Source organism: Heteronotia binoei, chromosome 10 (assembly GCF_032191835.1).
Source record: "Heteronotia binoei isolate CCM8104 ecotype False Entrance Well chromosome 10, APGP_CSIRO_Hbin_v1, whole genome shotgun sequence".
Lineage (NCBI taxonomy): Eukaryota > Metazoa > Chordata > Lepidosauria > Squamata > Gekkonidae > Heteronotia > Heteronotia binoei.
Window position 1 is genome coordinate 1480406 of NC_083232.1, and position 21809 is coordinate 1502214.

Here is a 21809-nt window from a genome sequence, read left to right on the forward strand (position 1 = left end):
CCAACACTCTGTGTCACATAAGAACATAAGAGAAGCCCTGTTGGATCAGGCCAATGGCCCCTCCAGTCCAACACTTTGAGTCACATAAGAACATAAGAGAAGCCCTGTTGGATCAGGCCAGTGGCCCCTCCAGTCCAACACTCTGTGTCACAGAAGAACATAAGATAAGCCCTGTTGGATCAGGCCAATGGCCCCTCCAGTCCAACACTCTGTGTCACATAAGAACATAAGAGAAGCCCTGTTGGATCAGGCCAGTGGCCCCTCCAGTCCAACACTCTGTGTCACAGAAGAACATAAGATAAGCCCTGTTGGATCAGGCCAATGGCCCCTCCAGTCCAACACTCTGTGTCACATAAGAACATAAGAGAAGCCCTGTTGGATCAGGCCAGTGGCCCATCCAGTCCAACACTCTGTGTCACATAAGAACATAAGAGAAGCCATGTTGGATCAGGCCAATGGCCCATCCAGTCCAACACTCTGTGTCACATAAGAACATAAGAGAAGCCCTGTTGGATCAGGCCAGTGGCCCCTCCAGTCCAACACTCTGTGTCACAGAAGAACATAAGATAAGCCCTGTTGGATCAGGCCAATGGCCCCTCCAGTCCAACACTCTGTGTCACATAAGAACATAAGAGAAGCCCTGTTGGATCAGGCCAGTGGCCCATCCAGTCCAACACTCTGTGTCACATAAGAACATAAGAGAAGCCATGTTGGATCAGGCCAATGGCCCATCCAGTCCAACACTCTGTGTCACATAAGAACATAAGAGAAGCCCTGTTGGATCAGGCCAATGGCCCATCCAGTCCAACACTCTGTGTCACATAAGAACATAAGAGAAGCCATGTTGGATTAGGCCAATGGCCCATCCAGCCCAACACTCTGTGTCACATAAGAACATAAGAGAAGCCATGTTGGATCAGGCCAATGGCTCCTCCAGTCCAACACTCTGTGTCACATAAGAGAGCCATGTTGGATCAGGCCAATGGCCCCTCCAGTCCAACACTCTGTGTCACATAAGAGAAGCCCTGTTGGATCAGGCCAATGGCCCCTCCAGTCCAACACTCTGTGTCACATAAGAGAGCCATGTTGGATCAGGCCAATGGCCCATCCAGTCCAACACTCTGTGTCACATAAGAACATAAGAGAAGCCCTGTTGGATCAGGCCAGTGGCCCCTCCAGTCCAACACTCTGTGTCACATAAGAACATAAGAGAAGCCATGTTGGATCAGGCCAATGGCCCATCCAGTCCAACACTCTGTGTCACATAAGAACATAAGAGAAGCCCTGTTGGATCAGGCCAATGGCCCCTCCAGTCCAACACTCTGTGACACATAAGAGAAGCCATGTTGGATCAGGCCAATGGCCCATCCAGTCCAACACTCTGTGTCACATAAGAACATAAGAGAAGCCCTGTTGGATCAGGCCAGTGGCCCATCCAGTCCAACACTCTGTGTCACATAAGAGAAGCCCTGTTGGATCAGGCCAATGGCCCCTCCAGTCCAACCCTCTGTGTCACATAAGAGAAGCCATGTTGGATCAGGCCAATGGCCCATCCAGTCCAACACTCTGTGTCACATAAGAACATAAGAGAAGCCCTGTTGGATCAGGCCAGTGGCCCATCCAGTCCAACACTCTGTGTCACATAAGAGAAGCCCTGTTGGATCAGGCCAGTGGCCCATCCAGTCCAACTCTCTGTGTCACATAAGAGAAGCCCTGTTGGATCAGGCCAATGACCCCTCCAGTCCAACACTCTGTGTCACATAAGAGAAGCCATGTTGGATCAGGCCAATGGCCCATCCAGTCCAACACTCTGTGTCACATAAGAACATAAGAGAAGCCATGCTGGATCAGGCCAATGGGCCCTCCAGTCCAACACTCTGTGTCACATAAGAACATAAGAGAAGCCCTGTTGGATCAGGCCAGTGGCCCATCCAGTCCAACACTGTGTGTCACATAAGAACATAAGAGAAGCCCTGTTGGATCAGGCCAATGGCCCCTCCAGTCCAGCACTCTGTGTCACATAAGAACATAAGAGAAGCCATGTTGGATCAGGCCAATGGCCCATCCAGTCCAACACTCTGTGTCACATAAGAACATAAGAGAAGCCCTGTTGGATCAGGCCAATGGCCCCTCCAGTCCAACACTCTGTGTCACATAAGAACAGAAGAGAAGCCCTGTTGGATCAGGCCAGTGGCCCATCCAGTCCAACACTGTGTGTCACATAAGAACAGAAGAGAAGCCCTGTTGGATCAGGCCAGTGGCCCCTCCAGTCCAACACTCTGTGTCACATAAGAACATAAGAGAAGCCATGCTGGATCAGGCCAATGGGCCCTCCAGTCCAACACTCTGTGTCACATAAGAACAGAAGAGAAGCCCTGTTGGATCAGGCCAGTGGCCCATCCAGTCCAACACTCTGTGTCACATAAGAGAAGCCCTGTTGGATCAGGCCAGTGGCCCATCCAGTCCAACTCCCTGTGTCACATAAGAGAAGCCCTGTTGGATCAGGCCAATGACCCCTCCAGTCCAACACTCTGTGTCACATAAGAGAAGCCCTGTTGGATCAGGCCAGTGGCCCATCCAGTCCAACACTGTGTGTCACATAAGAACATAAGAGAAGCCCTGTTGGATCAGGCCAATGGCCCCTCCAGTCCAACACTCTGTGTCACATAAGAACAGAAGAGAAGCCCTGTTGGATCAGAAGCCCATCCAGTGCAACATTCTGTGTCACATAAGAGAAGCCCTGTTGGATCAGGCCAGTGGCCCATCCAGTCCAACTCTCTGTGTCACATAAGAGAAGCCCTGTTGGATCAGGCCAATGACCCCTCCAGTCCAACACTCTGTGTCACATAAGAGAAGTCATGTTGGATCAGGCCAATGGCCCATCCAGTCCAACACTCTGTGTCACATAAGAACATAAGAGAAGCCGTGCTGGATCAGGCCAATGGGCCCTCCAGTCCAACACTCTGTGTCACATAAGAACATAAGAGAAGCCCTGCTGGATCAGGCCAGTGGCCCGTCCAGTCCAACACTGTGTGTCACATAAGAACATAGGAGAAGCCATGTTGGATCAGGCCAATGGCCCATCCAGTCCAACACACTGTGTCACATAAGAACATTGGAGAAGCCATGTTGGATCAGGCGAATGGCCCCTCCAGTCCAACACTCTGTGTCACATAAGAACATAAGAGAAGCCATGTTGGATCAGGCCAATGGGCCCTCCAGTCCAACACTCTGTGTCACATAAGAACATAAGAGAAGCCCTGTTGGATCAGGCCAATGGCCCATCCAGTCCAACACACTGTGTCACATAAGAACATTGGAGAAGCCATGTTGGATCAGGCCAATGGCCCATCCAGTCCAACACACTGTGTCACATAAGAACATTGGAGAAGCCATGTTGGATCAGGCCAATGGCCCCTCCAGTCCAACACTCTGTGTCACATAAGAACATAAGAGAAGCCATGTTGGATCAGGCCAGTGGCCCATCCAGTCCAACACTCTGTGTCACATAAGAACAGAAGAGAAGCCCTGTTGGATCAGGCCAATGGCCCATCCAGTCCAACACACTGTGTCACATAAGAACATTGGAGAAGCCATGTTGGATCAGGCCAATGGCCCATCCAGTCCAACACACTGTGTCACATAAGAACATTGGAGAAGCCATGTTGGATCAGGCCAATGGCCCCTCCAGTCCAACACTCTGTGTCACATAAGAACATAAGAGAAGCCATGTTGGATCAGGCCAGTGGCCCGTCCAGTCCAACACTGTGTGTCACATAAGAACATAGGAGAAGCCATGTTGGATCAGGCCAATGGCCCCTCCAGTCCAACACTCTGTGTCACATAAGAACATAAGAGAAGCCCTGTTGGATCAGGCCAGTGGCCCATCCAGTCCAACACTCTGTGTCACATAAGAACAGAAGAGAAGCCCTGCTGGATCAGGCCTATGGCCCATCCAGTCCAACACTCTGTGTCACATAAGAACATTGGAGAAGCCATGTTGGATCAGGCCAATGGCCCCTCCAGTCCAACACTCTGTGTCACATAAGAACATAAGAGAAGCCCTGTTGGATCAGGCCAGTGGCCCATCCAGTCCAACACTCTGTGTCACATAAGAACAGAAGAGAAGCCCTGCTGGATCAGGCCTATGGCCCATCCAGTCCAACACTCTGTGTCACATAAGAACATTGGAGAAGCCCTGTTGGATCAGGCCAATGGCCCCTCCAGTCCAACACTCTGTGTCACATAAGAACATAAGAGAAGCCATGTTGGATCAGGCCAATGGGCCCTCCAGTCCAACACTCTGTGTCACATAAGAACATAAGAGAAGCCCTGTTGGATCAGGCCAATGGCCCATCCAGTCCAACACACTGTGTCACATAAGAACATTGGAGAAGCCCTGTTGGATCAGGCCAATGGGCCCTCCAGTCCAACACTCTGTGTCACATAAGAACATAAGAGAAGCCCTGTTGGATCAGGCCAGTGGCCCATCCAGTCGAACACTCTGAGTCACACAGTTGCCAAAAAACCCAGGTGCCACCAGGAGGTCCCCCCGTGGGGCCAGGACACCAGAAGCCCTCCCACTGTGCCCCCCGCCCCCAACACCCACAGGACAGAGCATGCCTGCTCCAGACACAGAGTTGCACGGACGGCGCTCTGCTCCAGATGTCGATGCAACCCCCGCTTGTGGTTTGGAGAAGAGCAGGGGCCCCCGCGCCCCCCCCGCGCCCAGCTCCAGGGCAGAGTGGGCGGCAGCTGCAGGCGGGACAAGGGGGCAGCCAGGCGGGGCGGGGCGGGGCGGGCAGGAGCGGCGCTACCTGGGGGGCGGCGGCGTCCCATCTCGCAGCCATGGGGCCGGCGGGGGCTCTGGGTCGGGGCGCAGACGGGCTCAGTGGCTCTGCTGCCGGCGGCGGCGGCGGCGGCGGAAGGGAAGAGGCGGAGCTGCGCACCCGCACCAAGCCGCCGCCGCCGCCGCCTGCGCTGGGGAGTGGGTGGGCGGCAGCCGGAGAGAGGCCCGCCCCCGCGGCGGCACTCTGCACATGCTCGGGCGGCCTCGCGGGCAGCAGCTGCACTTCGCCTCCAGGCTCGCCGCAGGAGGGGCCGGCCTCCCCCCCCCCCTTCCCCGCTCCGGCACAGCGAGGCCCCCGGGCGCCTTGGGAGGAAAGGGGGGGGCTCGGAGAACGCCATCCCCCGGGAGAAAACGGCTGCTGCGGGGAGGTGAGCTCCAGGAATCTCCCGACCTGGAGCTGGCAACCCCACACATTTGGGAGGCATCCTTTGTAACCAGGCCTGGAGAGCCAGTTGGGTGTAGTGGTTGAGTGTGCGGACTCTTATCTGGGAGAACCGGGTTTGATTCCCCACTCCTCCACTTGCACCTGCTGGAATGGCCTTGGGTCAGCCATAGCTCTTTTATCTGGGAGAACCGGGTTTGATTCCCCCCTTCTCCACTTGCAGCTGCTGGCATGGCCTTGGGTCAGCCATAGCTCTCTTATCTGGGAGAACCGGGTTTGATTCCCCACTCCTCCACTTGCACCTGCTGGAATGGCCTTGGGTCAGCCATAGCTCTTTTATCTGGGAGAACCGGGTTTGATTCCCCCCTTCTCCACTTGCAGCTGCTGGCATGGCCTTGGGTCAGCCATAGCTCTCTTATCTGGGAGAACCGGGTTTGATTCCCCACTCCTCCACTTGCACCTGCTGGAATGGCCTTGGGTCAGCCATAGCTCTTTTATCTGGGAGAACCGGGTTTGATTCCCCCCTTCTCCACTTGCAGCTGCTGGAATGGCCTTGGGTCAGCCATTGCTCTCGCAGGAGTTGTCCCTGAAAGGGCAGCTGCTGTGAGAGCCCTCTCAGCCCCACCCACCTCACAGGGTGTCTGTTGTGGGGGAGGAAGGGAAAGGAGATTGTGAGCCGCTCAGAGACTCTTCGGAGTGGAGGGCGGGATATAAATCCAATATCTTCATCTACCTCACAGGGTGTCTGTTGTGTGGGGTGGGGGGGGGAGGTAAAGGAGACTGTGAGCCGCTCTGAGACTCTTCGGAGTGGAGGGCGGGATATAAATCCAATATCTTCATCTACCTCACAGGGTGTCTGTTGTGGGGGAGGAAGGGAAAGGAGATTGTGAGCCGCTCAGAGACTCTTCGGAGTGGAGGGCGGGATATAAATCCAATATCTTCATCTACCTCACAGGGTGTCTGTTGTGTGGGGTGGGGGGGGGAGGTAAAGGAGACTGTGAGCCGCTCTGAGACTCTTCGGAGTGGAGGGCGGGATATAAATCCAATATCTTCATCTACCTCACAGGGTGTCTGTTGTGGGGGAGGAAGGGAAAGGAGATTGTGAGCCGCTCAGAGACTCTTCGGAGTGGAGGGCGGGATATAAATCCAATATCTTCATCTACCTCACAGGGTGTCTGTTGTGTGGGGTGGGGGGGGGAGGTAAAGGAGACTGTGAGCCGCTCTGAGACTCTTCGGAGTGGAGGGCGGGATATAAATCCAATATCTTCATCTACCTCACAGGGTGTCTGTTGTGGGGGAGGAAGGGAAAGGAGGTTGTGAGCCGCTCTGAGACTCTTTGGAGTGGAGGGCGGGATATAAATCCAATATCATCTTCTTCTATAGTCAGGTGACCCTGACCTTTCCTCCCTCCCTCCCTGAGAGGCTGGGGCCTACCCCCTTCTCCCCCCCTCCCCATTTTAAATTTCATGGGCGGGGTACCCACTGCTCCTCTAAACTCTTTCAGTGGCTGCTCTTGGGTACCCCTCCTGTGCAATTTAAAACATCGGAGGGGAGGGAGGGGGCGGCTCCCCCAGCTTTCACCCCTGTGGCCCCTGCCGTGGTGGTGGCAGGGACCCTCAGTCATAGAATCATAGATTTGGAAGGGACCTCTAGGGTCATCTATCCCAACCCCCTGCACAATGCAGGAAACTCACAAACATCTCCCCCTAAATTCACAGGATTTTCCTTGCTGTCAGATGGCCATCTAGCCTCTGTTTAAAAACCTCCAAGGAAGGAGAGCCCACCGCCTCCCGAGGAAGCCTGTTCCACTGAGGAACCGCTCTAACGGTCAGGAAGTTCTTCCTAATGCTGAGTCGGAAACTCTTCTGATTTAATTTCAACTCGTTGGTCCTACCTTCTGGGGCCACAGTAAACAATTCCACCCCACCCCAGAGAGCCGGTTTGGTGTAGTGGTTAAGTGTACGGACTCTTATCTGGGAGAACCGGGTTTGATTCCCCACTCCTCCACTTGCACCTGCCCCACCCACCTCACAGGGTGTCTGTTGTGGGGGAGGAAGGTAAAGGAGATTGTGAGCCGCTCTGAGACTCCTCAGAGTGGAGGGCGGGATATAAATCCAATATCTTCTTCTTCTATAGGACAGCCCTTCAAGTCCTTGAAGATGGTGACCATATCATAGAATCAGAGTTGGAAGGGACCTCCAGGGTCATCTAGTCCAACCCCCTGCACAATGCAGGAAACTCACAAACATCTCCCCCTAAATTCACAGGATCCTCAGTGCTGTCAGAGGGCCATCTAGCCTCTGCTGAAAAACCTCCAAGGAAGGAGAGCCCACCACCTCCTGAGGAGGAAGCCTGTTCCACTGAGGAATCGCTCTAACGGTCATGGCAGCAGCCAAAGGAGGGGAGCCGTTAAGGGCCCCCCCCTTTTTTTACATTACCCAACTTTTAAAATCCTGGCTTACGGGCCAGTTTGTAACCCAAAAGCAAACCAACAAGCGGCCTCCTATTTTGGAGGATGCTGTTACCAGGCGGACACCAGGGCAGGGGGGGTCCCCAACCCAGGGAAGGGGGCATCAAACATCTGTTAGGGCCTGATGGTGGGGGCTGCTGGGACCACAACCCCCCCCATAGCACATGATGTCCCAAAGGTGGGCTAGGAAGGCACACAGGCAGGGATCCATCCAAAGCAGCAAAGAGTGGCTGCACCAAAAGCAGCACGGCCTCCCTCTCTGCTCTCCGAGTGCCCCAGAATCAGCTGGAGCCGTGGGCTGAGGCTCTTCCTGGCTGCAGGCGCTTCCATTTCTCTCCAGGCCCAAGAACGCAGCTGTGATGACGGGCCCCAATCCCAGCGTGGCCCCGGCACATCTGGGTGCCTCTTTGGTTTCTAGAGGGCAGCCACTTCTGCTGGAGGAGACCAAGAAAACAGACCAGAGGCTACAACAGAGCTTTTAAGACTTTATGGTTTCAACAACTGCGGGGGGAGGGGGAGGGAATGCCAATAACTGCTGGGTTTTGAAAAATTCTGGTGCAAAACCTGGTGCAAACAGTAGCGTGTGCCCACCCATGTCCCCACCAGGGCCAACACTGAAAGACTGCGCATTCTACACCCACATACAAGCAACACGGGGGAGGGGGGGCACAAACCGCAGTAGAAACATTTCAGAGGGGAGTCACAATACAGTACTCTTTGGCACGCGGCCTCTTCTTCAGTTCGGGAGTGCCCCGTTGGGTTTGAATGCACATCTTCCTCCGTGAGGATCACACCACAGAGACCTTGTTCCTCTCGGAGAGTTGTCAAATCTCAAGAATATTGAACACGCCCCTGCTCCTCACCACTAACACCCTTTTGAGTTCCAAGTCCTTAGGCCATCGTCAGACTCAACTGTGAAGATTCTTCTCTCTACGAGGGTATTCTGGCCCTCTGGGCTTGAAACTTCTGGGGAAACAGCTGCCACGGTCCACATTTTGTCCTAAAGGCAGAAGGGGAACCTCTTTCTACAAAACCTGCTCTCGAAATAAAAGTAGGCAGCACACAAAACGTAGTTTGGCTGCGGCAATCCTGTTTTTTTTGGCACCTTTCCTCCCCTCCACAGTGTCCTCATGAGGGACACAATTTAGGGGTAAGCAGTGAGAAATGAAGAAAACTTCCCAAACTCATCTGCAACCAATTTAAGCTGCTCGTTCTGTATGTAATTGTAGGACTAGAGGGCAAAGGACTGCAGTTGTGGGAGGCCAGAAATGAGCGGGAAAGGCCCAGAGGAAGGGCAGAGATGGGCCCCCATCAGCAAATATATGGGTCGCTCCCCTGAGGGTGTGGGTATAAGAGCCAGGCCCTGGCAACTCTGGGATTGGTGGATCACTTTGGGCAGGGAAGTCCTGGCAGGTGCCAAGAGGTGCTGGGCGGGGGGTGGGGTGGGGTGGGCAGCTAAGTGCAGAGATCTGGATCCTGAAAAACTTGGGCTTTAAGGTGCTGCTTCCTCTCTGCCTCTTAGCCTGAGAATAAGCTGTAGGCATCTCCCAAGTGAGAGAGGAGGCTGTGCGAGATTCCCAGTGGTTGGGGCAACACAGCAGGGAGTTTACCTTCCCCTGATCTGCAAAACGAGAATAAATACGCACCTTTGAAAAGAAACATACACACACAATAAATTACACAAATTAAAAGAACACCCATGCGCTTTTCTGCTATAAATGAGACTGCAAACTCCATTTTTTTTCCTTGGCGCAGTAGCGTGAAGTTCCACAGCCCTGATTAACGGGGGCAGCTTCGACATACGCCTGGAGCCTTCGGCCTGGCTCATCCAGCCAATGAGAGATGCTCCACGGCTGAATTAGGTGACCCCCAAAGGCTCCTTCCGCCCACTCTTAGGCCCGCTCCCCAGGGATGACCACGGTTTCAGAAGAGACACATGTATTGAGGGCACATTTGCAGAAGGGGTTACAAAAAAACGCAGCCACAGACTCAACACCTGACGTCACATGGAGGAAAAGCCAGTTCATTACACTCACCTCAGCTGACAGTTAGTTCAACAACACTGAAAATTCATATATAATCCAACCCATATTTACAAAGATGCTTTCTTAAAAAAGTAGAACAACCACAACAAGACAAAGGGACCGGTTCCGGTATGCTTTGGAGTGGGCAAGAACTGGGCAACTGCGGTACAGGCAGCCTCCCTGGCCGTAATGTCTGCGGCTGAAACGTTACAGGAGACCTTGGCTTTGCGCCGTCCCTTTCTGGAGTCGAGGAGAAGCGGCTCCCTCTTGCACACGGTGGCCTGGGAGTGAAAACACACAAACACCTTCACTAAGAACGACTAACTGGGAAAGGAGGGTTTGGCCTTGGGCACCACTGAAGTGCTTCGAGGGCCGGCGCCCAGGCGGGACCACGGTCAGAGCAGAGAGGCCAGAGCGCGGCCTGCCCTTTGCGCGGGCTTTGTGTGTACCGGCGTCTGCCTCCCGCAGGGTTCTGCATCGGACGAGAGGCAGAAAGAAGAGGGTGAGATTTTGGGAGGCTGCTGGATGCAGCCGGGAGAAGTGCCACGTCGCCTGCCGGTTCTTCGCTGACCACAACAGCCTCCAGAAGAGGAGCATGGCTAAAGTGCCTCCGAGGCCCACCCGCAGCCAGTGGTCACCACACCTGGGCTGGAGCAGGGCTTCGAGCCCCCTGCCGCAGGGGCAGCTTGCATTCTGGCAGTCAACGCGAGGATCCCATCCCGTGTCCCAGTGCACAGAGGGGGTGGGGGGCAAAGCAGGCCCAGCTCGTGGCTGACCGGAGGCAGGCGCTGCTAGGGCTGCTCTTGCTTCAAGGCCACGATGCCCGGGGGAGAGCCCACGGCCACGTGGCGCACGGCCGGGTTGCGGGTGTGGATTTTCTGGTGGCAGTTCAGGGACTCCTTGTAGCGGAAGTTCTTCCCGCACGTGCTGCACTGGTAGGGCGTCTCGCCCGTGTGCACCCGCCAGTGCTTGAGGAGGTGGTCGCGCCGGATGAAGCTCTTCCCGCACTCGGTGCACTGGTAGGGCCTCTCGCCCGTGTGGATGCGCTGGTGCCGGACGGCTTTGGAGAGGTCGCGGAAATCCTTGCCGCAGTAGGTGCAGGTCAGGGGGCCGTCGCCTTTGCCGGTGTGCAGCTTCTGGTGGAGGACAAGGCTCACCTCCAGCTTGAAGCTCTCCTTGCACTGGGTGCAGGTGTAGGGCCGCTCCACCATGTGGTTTCCCGGCCGTTTTCCGGCCCCGGGCTTCAGGCCGGAGCTCCTTTGCGGCTCGGGGCGCCTGGCCGGTTTGGGTCTGGCAGGAGTCTGGGCTCTCGGGGGAGCGATCGGGTCCAGCTTTGGCGCCAGGCCCCCTCCCGGATCCAGGGGGGGGTAAGTCCCTCCTCCGCCGTGGCTTTTCTGGTGGGTGGTGAAGAGCTGCTTGTCCACAAAGGCCTCCCCGCACTCGCAGCAGATGTACGGGCCGGTGTGAGCCTCCGCAGCCAGCAGGAAGGAGTCTCCTTTCCGGGCCTCTGTCACGCAGCGAGCGGAACGTCTCAGGCTGCTCCCGGGGGGCTTCCTGGGTGGGGTTAGCACGATGGGCTGGCTCTCACACAGCAGCTCCTCACCCGGGCCCTGGAAGACCTCTGTCCATTTTCTTGGAAACATACCGGGGAGCTCTAAGCTTTCAGGATCTTCCTCCAGCAGCTGCGGCGTGTCTGAGAAAACAAAGCAAGCCGGAACGTTGGCAGCATCCCCGGTGCGAGAGACCCCAGAGCCCCCTGCTCCCTCCCTCCCCTGATGCCGCTCGCTCTTTGCCCAGCCCCTTCAGGCTCATTCACACCTAAAAGCATGCCCAGTGGAGGCTTTGTACCTCGAGCCATTTCTGAGCTGGGGCCTGTTTGAAGTTAGCTGAGACGCTATGTCCTTGGATAAAATGTTGTGAGACTACCTTAGCGTTCTATGGAAGAGGTGGTTGATACTGATTCACCGTGAAGCTGTGTGAATTGTGGTTCGTGGATTATTCGATTTGAAGGAAAATGGAGGAGAGCGGGGGGGGTGGCCAACGGTAGCTCTCCAGATTTTTGCCTACAACTCCCATCAGCCCCAGCCAGCATGGCCAATGGCTGGGGCTGATGGGAGCTGTAGGCAAAAAACATCTGGAGCACTACCGTTGGCCACCCCTGGAGTAGAGCTTTCCATTGCTTGAAGATCTGTCGAAACAAGAGCTACACGTCTGTACTTTGGTGCTCTACTATCTTCCATGAATGCACTCTTGGAGAGGTTTGTCTATGTCTCTATGTATTTGTGTATTCTCACCGTTACCACATTATTGTACTGCTATATGGTCTTACTTAATTGTCGGTCACTATAACTGTTTGTGGTTGTGTGTTTATTCATTTATCAGGGACCTCTTTTGGTTGTAAGTAAATCAATCAATCATCCACACCTTCTGCAGCACAATATGCCGGCTGCAAAGAGGCCGGCCGGCTGCAGAAGAGTGCGGGACGTAAGCCGAGGAGTCAAGACCATCTAGGAAAGAAAAGACCAATCTCAGCAAGGCCCTGATACTCTGAAATGGGAGGCGGGGGGGGGGGGGAATCCCTGCCTGATCAGCTCCAGCCAAAAGAGCCAGGCCCGGGGGGAGGGGGCAACAGCCATCCCCAAGAGCTGTCAGAGACCACACTCCTGGAAGGTGCCCAACCTCATGCTAGAGCAGGGCTCTCCAACATGGGCATTCTATGAAATTGCTGAGCAGTCGGGTTAGAACGGATCAGAGGAAGTCCTTCTTCACCCAAAGGATGATTAACACGTGGAATTCACTGCCACAGGAGGTGGTGGCGGCTACAAGCATAGCCAGCTTCAAGAGGGGATTGGATAAGCATCTGGAGCAGAGGTCCATCAGTGGCTATTAGCCACAGAGTATTGATGGAACTCTCTGTCTGGAGCACTGATGCTCTGTATTCTTGATGCTTGGGGGAGAGGCACAATGGGAGGGCTTCTAGCCTCACCGGTGGACCTCCTGATGGCGCCTGGTTTTTTGGCAACTGTGTGAAACAGAGTGTTGGACTGGATGGGCCATTGGCCTGATCCAACATGGCTTCTCTTCTGTTCTTATGTGACACAGAGTGTTGGACTGGATGGGCCATTGGCCTGATCCAACATGGCTTCTCTTATGTGACACAGAGTGTTGGACTGGAGGAGCCGTTGGCCTGATCCAACATGGCTTCTCTTATGTTCTTATGTGACACAGAGTGTTGGACTGGATGGGCCATTGGCCTGATCCAACATGGCTTCTCTTCTGTTCTTATGTGACACAGAGTGTTGGACTGGATGGGCCACTGGCCTGATCCAACACAGCTACTCGTATGTTCTTAAAATGTTGCCGGTGGGTACCACAGCACCACTGACACGTTTCTGGCATGTTTTTAGAAACTAGGTGGGGTCAGGCTGGTCATCTCATCGATCACTGGACATTTGATTAACTCTGCAGATTTTCAAAAACGCTGCTTTGGCAGCAGCTGCCTCCACTCCCCAAGCCTCTTCCTGTGTGACTGAAGGTCAGCAGAGGCAGCCACTTGAGGTAGCTGTTTTGTGGCTGCACCCACCACACTGTGTCAGAATTCCACGGGTGCTGCAGGCTCCAGAAGGCTGAAAACTCCTGCCCTTGAGGCTCAAGGTTCTCTGGATTCTAGGCCAGGCCAAGCCATATCCTGTTTGTGAGCTCTACTCTGCTTGTGGCTTGCTGGGGGGAAAGTGTAGATGACTGGGGAAGGCAAGGGCAAACCACTGGGAGAGCCAGTTTGGTGTAGTGGTTAAGTGTGCGGACTCTTAACCTGGGAGAACCGGGTTTGATTCCCCACTCCTCCACTTGCACCTGCTAGCATGGCCTTGGGTCAGCCATAGCTCTGGCAGAGGGGTCCTTGAAAGGGCAGCTTCTGGGAGAGCCCTCTCAGACCCACCCACCTCACAGGGTGTCTGTTGTGGGGGAGAAAGGGAAAGGAGATTGTGAGCCGCTCTGAGACTCTTCGGAGTGGAGGACAGGATATAAATCCAATATCTTCTACCTCACAGGGTGTCTGTTGTGGGGAAGAAAGGGAAACAGGATTGTGAGCCACTCTGAGACCCTTCGGAGTGGAGGGCAGGAAATAAATCCAGTATCTTCATCTACCTCACAGGGTGTCTGTTGTGGGGAAGGAAGGGAAAGGAGATTGTGAGCCGCTCTGAGACTCATCGGAGTGGAGGGCAGGAAATAAATCCAGTATTTTCATCTACCTCACAGGGTGTCTGTTGTGGGGAAGGAAGGGAAAGGAGATTGTGAGCCGCTCTGAGACTCATCGGAGTGGAGGGCAGGATATAAATCCAGTATCTTCATCTACCTCACAGGGTGTCTGTTGTAGGGGAGGAAGGGAAAGCAGATTGTGAGCCGCTCTGAGACTCTTCAGAGTGGAGGGCGGGATATAAATCCAATATCTTCATCTACCTCACAGGGTGTCTGTTGTGGGGGAGGAAGGGAAAGGAGATTGTGAGCCGCTCTGAGACTCTTCGGAGTGGAGGGCAGGATATAAATCCAGTATCTTCATCTACCTCACAGGGTGTCTGTTGTAGGGGAGGAAGGGAAAGCAGATTGTGAGCCGCTCTGAGACTCTTCAGAGTGGAGGGCGGGATATAAATCCAATATCTTCATCTACCTCACAGGGTGTCTGTTGTGGGGGAGGAAGGGAAAGGAGATTGTGAGCCGCTCTGAGACTCTTCGGAGTGGAGGGTGGGATATACATCCAATATCTTCATCTACCTCACAGGGTGTCTGTTGTAGGGGAGGAAGGGAAAGCAGATTGTGAGCCGCTCTGAGACTCTTCAGAGTGGAGGGCGGGATATAAATCCAATATCTTCATCTACCTCACAGGGTGTCTGTTGTGGGGGAGGAAGGGAAAGGAGATTGTGAGCCGCTCTGAGACTCTTCGGAGTGGAGGGCAGGATATAAATCCAGTATCTTCATCTACCTCACAGGGTGTCTGTTGTAGGGGAGGAAGGGAAAGCAGATTGTGAGCCGCTCTGAGACTCTTCAGAGTGGAGGGCGGGATATAAATCCAATATCTTCATCTACCTCACAGGGTGTCTGTTGTGGGGGAGGAAGGGAAAGGAGATTGTGAGCTGCTCTGAGACTCTTCGGAGTGGAGGGTGGGATATACATCCAATATCTTCTTCATCCCATAAAAAGCTTGCTGTGAAAACGTCGTGATGCGACGTCACCCCAGAGTTGGAAACGACTGGTGCTTGCACAGGGGACTACCTTGACCCTTTTTGTTCTCTTAAGATATATTTTCCAAGCATTTTTACTTGCCCTACATGAAGACAAATGAAGCTGCCTTCTACTGAATCAGACCCTTTCCCCATCCGAGTCAGTTCTGGTTGCCTGGCTGGCAGCTGCTCTCCAGGGGCTCCGGCTGAGCTTTTGCACCTCCTCCTGCCTGCCCCTTTTAACTGGAGATGCTGCCAGGGATTGAACCTGCAACCTTCTGCATGTGAACCAGATGTACACATGAAGCCGCTTTATCCTGAATCATGTCACTGGTCCATCAAGGTCAGCACTGCCTTCTCAGACAGTCACTGGCTGTGCAAGGTCCCAGGCTGGGGTCTTTCATATCACTTACAACCTGCTCCTTTTCACTGGAGATGCTGCCGGGGATTGAACCTGCTACATTCTGCGTGCCAAGCAGGGGCTCTACCACGGAGCCACCAGGGCCCCTCCAGAATGGAATGGATTGACTTTAAAGACAGGATGGTTGCTTTAAGCCAGGGGCTGCCAAACTTGCTTAAGGTAAGAGCCACATAGAATAAATGTCAGGTGTTTGAGCCACAAGACATGAACATCAGATGTTTGAGAGCTGCAGGCAGGCAGGGAGGGAGGCAGGCAGCAAGGAAGGAAGGAAGGAAAATAGAGGGGGGAGGGATAGGTGAAAAGAAAGCAACTTTATCAAAGATGTCAGGTTTTCACGGCTGGTAACATCATTAGGGTTTGTAGAATCTTTCGGGCTCAAGTGCCGTGTTCTACTGGAGAAAGTTTTTCTTCCAGACATTTCGTTCTCGGCTGCGGAGAACATCTGCAGCCGAGATGTTCTCCGCAGCCGAGAACGAAACGTCTGGAAGAAAAACTTTCTCCAGTAGAACACGGCACTTGAGCCCGAAAGATTCTACAAACTCTAAAGCAACTTTTAACTTTAAATGCATTCTCCAGGCCTCCAGCGGCTTGACTTGGATAAGTGATTTAAAGAGAGAAATGCCTTCTCCAAGCCGGCCAATGGGGTGGTGGGGTCTTCGAACGCCACACAATATGTTTGAAAAGAGCCACAGTTTGGCCACCCCTGCTCTAAGCCAAAAAGCTGCGAGCTGCCAAGCCCGAAGTCCTTTCTAAAAGAAAGGCAGAAGAAGAAGAGTCAGTTTTTATACCTCGCTTTTCTCTATGCTAAGGCGTTGCAAAGCAGTTTATAGTCTCCTTCCCTTCCTCTCCTCGCAACAGGAACCTTGTGAGGCAGATGGGGCCAAGAGAGCTCTGAGTGAACTGCTGCTGGCCCGAGATCACCCAGCAGGTTTCATGAGGAGGAAGAGTAGGGGACCAAACCCAGTTCTCCAGATTAGAGTCTGCCTTTCTAAACCACGATGCCACAGTGCCTCTCAAAGGCAGGTTAAAAACGCCTTCAATAAATAATGGAGAAAAGAGCATGGAACCCAGCCATCCCCACCAAATCAGGAACTCCTCCGCGAAAAAAGGCCTGTGACCCAGCACTGTCCCAGCAGCTGTCACCAGGGGTCATTTTGTAGAAAAGGAGGAGCTGGAGCTCATTAGCACAACTCCTTTGCATCTGCCACATGCCCCTGAAATCAACAGAAGGTGTAACTAAATTATATCAGCTCAGCATCCACCTTAAAATGCTTCCTGAATTAGAATTGTCAAAATAAAACCTTACTCCCATCGTACTTTTTAAAATTACTTCTATGTGGCCACAGTGGCATGATGAAGATTTCCATCTGTCTGCTTTATACGTTTTGTTATCTTCCCGTTATTTTTGTGGGGAAAAATATTAGAAAGTTTGTCAAATCTTACAAGTTCAGTGAGATTCTCACAGGGAGTTTGAAGAAGAAGAAGAAGAAGATGGTATTGGATTTATATCCCACCCTCCACTCCAAAGAGTCTCAGAGCAGCTCACAATTTCCTTTATCTTCCTCCCACACAACAGACACCCTGTGAGGTGGGTGGGGCTGAGAGGGCTCCCCCAGCAGCAGCCCTTTCAAGGACAACCTCTGCCAGAGCGATGGCTGACCCAAGGCCATTCCAGCAGCTGCAAGTGGAGGAGTGGGGAATCAAACCCAGTTCTCCCAGATAAGAGTCTGCACACTTAACCACTACACCAAACTGGCTCTCTATTAGAGCTCTGGCTGACCCAAAGCCATTCCAGCAGCTGCAAGTGGAGGAGTGGGGAACCAAACCCGGTTCTCCCAGATAAGAGTCCGCACACTTAACCACTACACCAAACTGGCTCTCTATTAGAGCTAAGGCTGACCCAAGGCCATTCCAGCAGCTACAAGTGCATGAGTGGAGAATCAAACCTAGTTCTCCCAGATAAAAGTCCACACACTTAACCACTACACCAAACTGGTTCTCTTCCTCCCCTACAACAGACACCCTGTGAGGTGGGTGGGGCTGAGAGGGCTCTCACAGCAGCAGCCCTTTCAAGGACAACCTCTGCCAGAGCTATGGCTGACCCAAGGCCGTTCTAGCAGGTGCAAGGGGAGGAGTGGAGAATCAAACCCGGTTCTCCCAGATAAGAGTCCGCTCACTTAACCACTATGGCTGACCCAAGGCCATTCCAGCAGCTGCAAAGGGAGGAGTGGAGAATCAAACCCGGTTCTCCCAGATAAGAGTTCATGCACTTAACCACGACACCAAATTGGCTCTCCAACAATGGAGCCCAGAAGTAAGGGGGTTTTTTTGGGGGGGGGGGGGGGCGAGGATGGCAAGAAAAAAAAAGCACAATAAAATTGAGAGCTTCCGGAGCTTCACCCCTGTGAACTCCACCCCTGCCCAAAATGAGGCCTGGCTGTTACCATCTTATTCAGTTCATGGCCACTGATGCTTGAAGACGGACTGTGGGTCTCTTTCCCCCTGTGCCCCTTGGCAGGGAAGTATGCAGCCCCTTGCTCTTAACAAAATGTGGCATGCAGGATCCACATCAGCAGCTAATGTCCCTGGTATAAAATGCTGCAAGAAGAAGATCAGAGAACTGGCCAGCCTGGTGGTAGGGAAGATCTACATCGGGAGACTGCCCCCCTCTTCTTCTTCCAGCTGGTGGCCTGGACTAGAGGAAGGAAAGCCTGGGGAAAGAGGGGAAGGAACCTCTGAGGTCTCCCTACATGGAAGTTCCCCTTTCCATGTAGCATCCAGACACCTTGCACTGAAGAGGCCGTCCTACTAACAGGGTGCTCCAAGGGCCCCTTCCCTAACTCACCCTCAGGGGAGTCTCCAGGGATTTCTCTCTCATCCAAGTCTCCTCCCATGCTCTTGACCAGGGCCATGTCCTCCTGTTCCATCCAGGAACCATCGTTGAGAGCAGAAATCGGACAGCCTGTTTGGTGCAGAGAAGAACAACCCATCAGTACCACCGCATGATGGACAGAATTCCCACAGACCATGGGACTGACCATTCCTGTTTCACAAACTTGACAGGAACGTTTATCCAACAGTTCCAAGCCAGCACAGTGCACGCCTGGCGGTCGTTTGGAGCACAGGGTCTGACACCCCAAGGCTTTCAACTTTCATTAGTTTAAAGCAGAGTGAAATATTAGGACTGGGGGATACAACTTGTTTAAAAGGGACAGACAAATAAGGAAGGGTGGAGGAGTCACATTATATGTAAAAGGGCTATATACTTCTGACAAAATATGTGAATCTGAGTGCGGAAGTTCATTTGAGAGTCTAAGAACATAAGAGAAGCCCTGTTGGATCAGGCCAGTGGCCCCTCCAGTCCAACACTCTGTGTCACATAAGAACATAAGAGAAGCCCTGTTGGATCAGGCCAATGGCCCCTGCAGTCCAACACTCTGGGTCACATAAGAACAGAAGAGAAGCCATGTTGGATCAGGCCAATGGCCCATCCAGTCCAACACTCTGTGTCACACAGTGGCCAAAAACCCAGGTGCCATCAGGAGGTCCACCAGTGGGGCCAGGACACTAGAAGCCCTCCTGATGTTGCCCCCCCAGCACCAAGAATACAGAGCATCACTGCCCCAGACATAAGAGAAGCCATGTTGGATCAGGCCAATGGCCCATTCAGTCCAAAAAACTCTCCCACTGTGCCCACCCCTCCAAGCACCAAGAATACAGAGCATTACTGCCCCAGTCTCTGGGTAAAAATAAAAGGAGTAAGGATTGTGATATTATGGTGGGCATCTGCTATAGACCTCCAAGCCAGGTAGAGGACTTGGCAGAGAACAGATTACAAAGTTCTCAAAGAGAAGGGACATGGTGGTCATGGAAGATTTCTGTCACCTGGATTTCTGTTGGAAGTCCAACTCTGCTAAAAATGAAAGGTCAGATAAATTCCTGACTTGTCTTGCTGACATCTTCCTTTCCCAGAAAGTGGAGAGGGAAACAAGGGGATCTGCCATCTTGGACTTGATCCTCACCAACAGGGAAGGACTGGCTGAGGAGGTGGAAGAAGTAGTGGGCACCCTGGGTGGTAGTGACCGTGTCATTTTGGAATTTACAGTCTCGGGGAAGTGTATGTAGTCAAACATACAGGCTGGATTTCAGGAAAGCAAATTTTGACAAACTTAAGAATGATGCTGAGTAAAAGCCCACCGTCGGAAATACTTAAGGAGAAGGGAGCTGAAGAGGGGTGGGAATTCCTTAAACATAAGAGAAGCCATGTTGGATCAGGCCAACGGCCCATCCAGCCCAACACTCTGTATCACACAGTGGCCAATAATTTATATATATATACACACACACACACATATATATACACACTGTTGCTAATAGCCACTGATGGACCTCTGCTCCATATTTTTATCTAACCCCCTCTTGAAGCTGGTTATGCTCGTAGCCGCCACCACTTCCTGTGGCAGCGAATTCCACATGTTAATCACCCTTTGGGTGAAGAAGGACTTCCTTTGATCCATTCTAACCCGACTGCTCAGCAATTTCATTGAATGCCCACGAGTTCTTGTATTGTGAGAAAGGGAGAAAAGTCCTTCTTTCTCTACCTTCTCCATCCCATGCACGATCTTATTGAAAGCACAGTTGCAAAGGATTCCTATGAGAAGGAAAAATGGGAGGAGCCTAAAGGAGGCAAGGTGGCTCCGTCAACAGCTCCCTAAAGACTCGAGAAATAAAAGACTCCTTTAGGAAACAGAAGGAGAGTCTCGTAACCAGGGAAGAACATAAGCAGATCACCAGTGCTTGTAGAGAGAGAGAGAGAGGAGCTTGGCTCAGTCCAGCAGGTGGGCCAAGCCCCCCTCCAATCGATGGCCCTCGGCTTCCTACAGTGCTGGGCCAGAGTAGTTCTTCCAGGATGGGGACGTCCAAAAAAGCTGGCTGCCTCCAGACTCCCCATCTTTCAGGTGCAGTGAGATCCGCAATGACAGGGCTATTGCTCCTTTGGCCGTTATTCCCCACCCCGTTCTTCAGGCAGCCCTAAAGCACAGCTGGAGGGAAGCACTGGTGATCTGTCACCTCAAGACTGGATTACTGCAATGCCCTCTACATGGGGCTGCCCTTGTCTCAAACCCAGAAGCTTCAACTAGTGCACAACGCAGCAGCCAGGTTGTTCATGGGTCTTCCTTTACGGGAGCACATTCAACCTGTGCTGAAAGAGCTGCACTGGCTGCCGATCGCATACCGGGTTCGTTTCAAGGTGCTGGTTCTCACCTTTAAGGCCCTCTACGGCCAGGGGCCTGCACACCTTAGGGACCACCGTTCCCCACATGTTCCCCGGAGAGCACTTCGGTCTGGATCACAAAATTTACTTATGATCCCCGGCACTAAGGAGGCCAGGCTCGTGACAACTAGAGCCGGAGCCTTCTCTGTAGTGGCCCCACGCTGGTGGAATGAGTTGCTGGAAGAAGTTAGGGCCCTGCGAGAGCTCATACAGTTCCGCAGGGCCTGTAAGACGGCACTCTTCCACCAGGCATTTGTAAACTAGACTGCTGGCCACTACAGTTTTTAGGCAACATACGAACCACCCCTTACAATCTGCTGTACAGCAGCAGTGGAGAGGACAACCTAAGATCTGCCTTACAGAAGATATTGAAGAAGATATTGGATTTATATCCCGCCCTCCACTCCGAAGAGTCTCAGAGAGGCTCACAATCTCCTTTCCCTTCCTCCCCCACAACAGGCACCCGGTGAGGTAGATGAAGATATTGGATTTATATCCCACCCTCCACTCCAAAGAGTCTCAGAGCGGCTCACAATCTCCTTTCCCTTCCTCCCCCACAGCAGACACCCTGTGAGGTGGGTGGGGCTGGAGAGGGCTCTCACAGCAGCTGCCCTTTCAAGGACAACCTCTGCCAGAGCTATGGTTGACCCAAGGACATGCTAGCCGGTGCAAGTGGAGGAGTGGGGAATCAAACCCGGTTCCTTCCAGATAAGAGTCCGCACCCTTAACCACTACACCAAACAGAGAATTATAAATCTGAAACTTAAGATCATAGCACCGAAATGTTAATTATTCTATGTATTTTATGTTTTTATGCTATTCTATGTTTTTATGGTTTTAACGTCACACTGCTATGTCTACTCGTGCATGTGCATGTCTACGTAAGCCGCCCTGAGCCCGCCTCGGCGGGGAGGGTGGGATATAAATGGAATAAATTACATTACATTAAATAAATAAATAAATAAATAAATAAGCAGGCAAACAGTGGAGCGACATCTGCTCAGAGGGTTTGGCAGTCAAGGGCCAACAGCGCTTTGCTGATCTCACGGACTCCAGACCAGTCCTGGTGTTCAGCTACACAGCTTCATACACAGAACTGCCTTCCAGACTTTTATGCCGCCCTTCCCTAAAGGAGCCCCGGGGGGGCCCACCCACAGGTCTCCCCTCCTCCA

At 53.0% G+C, this 21809-nt stretch overlaps 1 protein-coding gene across 1 annotated transcript in view; it reads right to left on the reverse strand.

The window, feature by feature from the left end:
* LOC132578301 (zinc finger protein 398-like) overlaps positions 1-21809 on the reverse strand; it is a 44322-nt gene that overhangs the window by 17580 nt on the left and 4933 nt on the right. Inside the window, exons 4-6 of the mRNA XM_060248240.1 lie at positions 18208-18324; positions 10518-11418; positions 4818-4980 (exon numbers count right to left, since the gene is read on the reverse strand). Of these exons, the coding sequence (XP_060104223.1) occupies positions 4818-4980; positions 10518-11418; positions 18208-18324 (1181 nt within the window). The remainder of the gene's footprint in view (positions 1-4817; positions 4981-10517; positions 11419-18207; positions 18325-21809) is intronic.